We start from the raw sequence: 6000 nt of genomic DNA on the forward strand, positions 1-6000 counted from the left end.
ATGCGGCAGTATGATGCTAGGACTAGTGTGAGGAGGAGCGTGTACTAGTGTGAGGAGGACCGGAAGACAGTCTTCACTGGTCAAGGGGAAATATCTGGGAGTAAAATATGTTTTGTTACTGGCTGGGAGGGCCGCGGGAGGCCTGGGGATCATGGCATCCTGGAAACTTACATAATTACGGCGCGTCTCTAGTTAGAAAACAGAGGCTTTATAACGCTAATCAAAGCGCAATTTCATCTCTACCTTAGGAATACAGCCGTGTCTCGGAGAGCCTGCCTCCCTATCCTGTCTCGGAGAGCCTGCCTCCCTATCCTGTCTCGGAGAGCCTGCCTCCCTATCCTGTCTCGGAGAGCCTGCCTCCTATCCTGTCATGGATGGCCTGCCTCCCGCCCCATCTATTGGTTGTCCTGCCTCCTATTATACGCCTCGCATGGCATGATCCTATCCTTTTTCTTGGATGGTCCGGCTCACATCCTTCCCCTTGGATAACAGGACTCATTACTTCACCTTAGTCTGTGAAATACCAGTATAGATAAGATGCCAACTGCTACTCAACGTGGATACGGGCTCGTCATTTTGAGACTACAAGTTCGAATCTCCGATAACCCATAAGAGATGTCGATGGTATTAAGGATATGAACAGTGCCAATAGTTATCAAAGTTCCATACCGGAACCTACGCACATGGAGAGCAATAAGACGAGTTACCACAACACAAGACGCTCAGCCGTCATCAGTTTCATTCTGGCAATACCTATCGATTATCACCACCTCGATAATGCCTTCCTTGTCTGGCACGCCCTTGTAAACTGTTACTGGAGAACACATGAAATATTTGGCCCACAGATGGCACTACCCCGCACGCCACACCTAATGTGATTGGCGCTCAGCATTAGATATAGTATACGCCTATAAAATACTCTCACAAGAATGCCATTACTGGAGCCGGACTTCAATACGAGCCAAGGTAAGAAAAACAATTCTTAGCTTCTAAAATATTTACAGATATTTTCTAAGATTATTGTAGAGTCCTTCATGTGTTTATTCACCTAGTTGTGCTTGCCGGGGTTGAGCTCTGGCTCTTTCGGCCCGCCTCTCAACTGTCAATCAATCAACTTTTACTAATTACTAACTAATTATTTTCACACACACCACACACACACAAACACACACACACACACACACACACACACACACACACACACACACACACACACACACACACACACACACACACACACACACACACACACACAGGAAGCAGCCCGTAGCAGCTGTCTAACTCCCAGGTATCTATTTACTGCTAGGTAACAGGGGGCATCAGGGTGAAGGAAACTCTGCCCATTTGTTTTTCCGGCGGTGCCAGGGGATCGATCCCCGGTCCCTAGGTCCACGAGTCTAGGGCGCTGTGCACTCAGCCACCACCCGTCACTCACCTGGTGTGTGTGTTCACCTACTTGTTCTTGCCGGGGTTGAGCTCTGCTCTTTCGGCCCGCCTCTCAACTGTCAATCATCAACTGTAAATAACTACTAATTAATTAATAAACCCCCCCACACACACTGGAAGCAGTTCCGGAACAGCTGTCTAACTCCCAGGTACCTATTTACTGCTAGGTAACAGTGGGCATCAGGGTAAAATAAACTTTGCTTATTTGTTTCTGCCTGGTCCGGGAATCGAATCCTGGCCACAGAATTACAGGTCCTGCGCGCTGTCCGCTCAGCTACCAGACCCTGTCAACCCCTGTATATATATATATGCGAACAAGCCTGAATGATCCCCAGGACTATATGCGACTGAAAACTCACACCCCAGAAGTGACTCGAACCCATACTCGTGATGGTCAAGCGGATTAAGGCGTCCTGTAGATACCAGTTGCGTTGCTCCTGGCAGTATGAGAGAAAACGAGAGAGAACGAGAGAGAACGAGAGAGAACGAGAGAGAGAGAGAGAGAGAGAGAGAGAGAGAGAGAGAGAGAGAGAGAGAGAGAGAGAGAGAGAGAGAGAGAGAGAGAGAGAGAGAGAGAGAACGAGAGAGAAAGAAAGGGAGAGAGAAAAGGGTGCTCTAGGCAAGGAAGGTAGGGGATAGAGGGGGAGAATGATGATTACTAAAAGGGAGAGATGTGAATGAATAAAGGGATAGGAAAGAAGGAAGGGATGGGAGAGAGGAGAAGGGGCCACACGAAGGGATGGGAGAGAGGAGAAGGGGCCACACGAAGGGATGGGAGAGAGGAGAAGGGGCCACACGAAGGGATGGGAGAGAGGAGAAGGGGCCACACGAAGGGATGGGAGAGAGGAGAAGGGGCCACACGAAGGGATGGGAGAGAAGGAGGGGTCCACAGGAAGGGATGGAAGAGGGAGGGACAGAGGAAAGCTGTGGCGAGGCTGAGCAAGCCGCCGTCTGGGGCAAAATATGGTGAACACACACCAAAATACTCACAGTATTAGCCAGGGAAATTACTATATAAATTACTAAAGGCGAATACTGTATAATCTTTAGTGTAGGTAATGGGTGTCAGTGTAGGGCTGGTGGCAGGGTGTGTTGGGTGTCAGTGTAGGGCTGGTGGCAGGGTGTGTTGGGTGTCAGTGTAGGGCTGGTGGCAGGGTGTGTTGGGTGTCAGTGTGGTGGGTGGTGGCAGGGTGTGTTGGGTGTCAGTGTGGGGGCTGGTGGCAGGGTGTGTTGGGTGTCAGTGTGGGGGCTGGTGGCAGGGTGTGTTGGGTGTCAGTATGGGGCTGGTGGCAGGGTGTGGTAGAGGTGGGTGGTAGGGTGGGTGGCAGGGTTGGTAGAGGTGGGTGGCAGGGTTGGCAGAGGTGGGTGGTAGGGTGGGTGGCAGGGGTGGGTGGTAGGGGTGAGAGGTGGGTGGGGGGTGGCTGGGGTCTCAGTACTGGCATCAAAGGATCGATATATTATTGATTATTTGCGTGTGTGATGGAGGCGACCAACACGGCCTCTATGGCAACTCCTCTCAACGTGACTCCTCACTGGCCACAGTCATCTTCACACACACACACACACACACACACACACACACACACACACACACACACACACACACACACACACACACACACACACACACACACACACAAACACTAGCTGTACTCGGTCATGCGTTACTGTGGCTGTGAGCCACAGTAACCCTCCACCGTCCCCCTCACCATTCCCCCTCCCCCGTCCCTTCGTCCTCCCCCATCATTCCCTCACATGAAAAACACAGTTTTTCAAAAAAGAACATGGTTTTTACCCATCACAGGTTTGACATCTATTTAGTAGGGATATAAAAACACGCGCGTAATCGAAAGCAAAGGTGTGTCAAAATTTCAAAGCAATCGTTGGAAAACTTTCGAAGCTTAGCTTATATATATACATATATATATATATATATGTATATATATATATGTATATATATATATATAAATTAGTTTATACAGGCAGAAGGTATTTATTTATATACGCTTGATTTAACATGACTGCATATTCTGAATTGAATATTTTCTTGTCTAGGGCTTCTATCCCTCTGACTAGTGCTCTTGCATCTTGATTTAACTGGAAGAGAAGTTCACCAAAAGTCATCTTTGTTCGAAGTGAAGAAAAACTAATAAATAACTGTTGAATGTATTACACTCATTATAAAATTACACAACGTTTCGAACCTACATGGTTCATTCTCAAGTGATAGGAAAGTACAAATCATGTTGGATTTATGCTAATATGAGGTCAGGTGAAAACAAGTAGACTAATAGAAATGGGTCAAAAATAAGGCATAAAGGGAGGAAATTAGTAAGGCATAAAGTTTAAAGGCCTTTAAAGAAAAAGGTCATAAATGTCCGAACCACATACTAAGATTAATCAGGTGTACTGGGCGTAGCATGTTGAGTAGTGTCTTCTATGTTGGCATTTTCGTGTTCCGCTCTTGTTCTTACTCATATGGTGGGTAGAGTGAATAGTGCCACGCTGACACTCGCGGGACCTTAGTGTCACGCACGTCAGGAGGATGAAGGAACTATGACAGGGAATTTCTTGTACCAAGACCGAGACGGCGGGCGGGGCACGGTTGGTCTTTCTCACTCCCTCTCGGGTACGAGGGAGGGAGCGTGAGGGAGGGAGAGTAAGGGAGGGAGAGTGAGGGAGGGAGAGTGAGGGAGGGAGAGTGAGGGAGAGTTAGGGAGGGAGGGGAAGGGAGAGTGAGGGAGAATGAGAGAGGTAGGAAGGGGGAGTGAGGGGGATAGGAAGAACGTAAGAGGGGAGGAAACAGTGAGGAGTGAAGGGAGGCAAGGAAGCGAGAGACAAATATGAGGAAGACTGAGAAATGTGCATACATATGCATGTGTACATTTACTATTTGTATTTACTATTTGTGCCTGCAAGACTGAGCTTTAACTCCTTGGACCCCGCCTTTCTAACCTTCGGTTGTCTAATGTACTGACTTCCGACCTATTGTTCCTGTATAATATCTACAACATGTATTTATCTCTCTCTCACACACCTAGGAAGCAACCCGTAGCAGCTGTCTAACTCCCGGTATCTATTTACTGCTAGGTGAAGAGGGGCATCAGGTGAATGAAGCTCTGCCCATATATTTCTGCCTCGTTTGTGTATGTGTGTGTACTCACCTAGTTGTGCTTGTGGAATTGAGCTTTGGCTCTTTGGTCCCGTCTAATGTCTGGCCTCAACTGAACAGTTTTCTGCGTCGTATTTTATTTTGAGTCGCAGACTGGATACACTTGACACTGGCGGCACTCTTCCTCGCCGCTAATTGAGTAATTGGTTGTTTTATAACACCACTAAATCTAATTACTTCATATATAAGATATCAAATAACAGCTACTTGATTGAGCTAGATGGTTGGACTATTACTACAAGGAATTGCCCAACAATCTAGCATCATTACAGATGGTAGTACAAAACCGAAGTACACTTGTCTCTAATATTGTGAACAGTCATTGTCTACGGTTCCATACATAATATCTGATCTACAGTTTGATTCACAACCATCCAACCTACTCGTTAAAGGCCTCATAAACACACGGCTAAACACCTCCCTAGCCCCAAGCTCTCATAAACACATGACTAAACACCTCCCTAGCCCTAAACCCCTCATAAACACAGCCAAACACCTCCCTAGCCCCAACCCCTCATAAACACACAGCCAAATATCTGCATCTCGTCCAATCACGCACACAGGCTAGACCCCAAGCCTTTCACCCCACTTGCCACCCATTTCCCACTCCGCATGACCAAACCTGTGTAACACGGCGGACGTCCCCTGCAGCCCCGAGCATCGCCCTCAGCGTCCCTGCAGCCGTGAGCAAGGCCGTCAGCGCTCCAGCAGCCCTGAACAAGGCCGTCAGCGCCCCTGCAGCCCTGAACAAGGCCGTCAGCGCTCCTGCAGCCCTGAACAAGGCCGTCAGCGCTCCTGCAGCCCTGAACAAGGCCGTCAGCGCCCCTGCAGCCCTGAACAAGGCCGTCAGCGCTCCTGCAGCCCTGAACAAGGCCGTCAGCGCTCCTGCAGCCCTGAACAAGGCCGTCAGCGCTCCTGCAGCCCTGAACAAGGCCGTCAGCGCTCCTGCAGCCCTGAGCAGGGCCGTCAGCGCCTCCTGCAGCCCTGAACAAGGCCGTCAGCGCCCTTGCAGCCCTGAGCAAGGCCGTCAGCGCCCCTGCAGCCCTGAACAAGGCCGTCAGCGCCTCCTGCAGCCCTGAACAAGGCCGTCAGCGCCTCCTGCAGCCCTGAACAAGGCCGTCAGCGCCTCCTGCAGCCCTGAACAAGGCCGTCAGCGCCCCTGCAGCCCTGAACAAGGCCGTCAGCGCCCCTGCAGCCCTGAACAAGGTCGTCAGCACCCCTGCAGCCCCGAACAAGGCCGTCAGCGCCTCCTGCAGCCCTGAACAAGGCCGTCAGCGCCCCTGCAGCCCCGAACAAGGCCGTCAGCGCCTCCTGCAGCCCTGAACAAGGCCGTCAGCACAGTAGCCAAAACAAATGTAATATTCTCCTGGGTGGCTTGGGCA

The 6000-nt window shown here is 50.1% G+C and overlaps 1 protein-coding gene across 1 annotated transcript; it reads left to right on the forward strand.

Moving 5' to 3' along the window:
- The first annotated feature begins 929 nt into the window (after positions 1-929).
- On the forward strand, positions 930-5697 carry LOC138350104 (treponemal membrane protein B-like). The gene is made up of 2 exons (XM_069300397.1): positions 930-966; positions 5270-5697. Exons 1-2 carry the CDS (start codon positions 930-932, stop codon positions 5695-5697), a joined length of 465 nt encoding a protein of 154 aa, XP_069156498.1.
- Positions 5698-6000: the final 303 nt, after the last annotated feature.

The sequence above is a fragment of the Procambarus clarkii genome, chromosome 44, assembly GCF_040958095.1.
Source record: "Procambarus clarkii isolate CNS0578487 chromosome 44, FALCON_Pclarkii_2.0, whole genome shotgun sequence".
NCBI classification, from domain to species: domain Eukaryota; kingdom Metazoa; phylum Arthropoda; class Malacostraca; order Decapoda; family Cambaridae; genus Procambarus; species Procambarus clarkii.

Bases quoted from the DNA above. Each gene is read 5' to 3' on its own strand.
- LOC138350104 (XM_069300397.1), top strand. From the start codon at position 930: ATGCCATTACTGGAGCCGGACTTCAATACGAGCCAAG. The intron at 967-5,269 runs GTAAGAAAAACA...CGTCCCCTGCAG, and splicing joins GGACTTCAATACGAGCCAAG to CCCCGAGCATCGCCCTCAGC.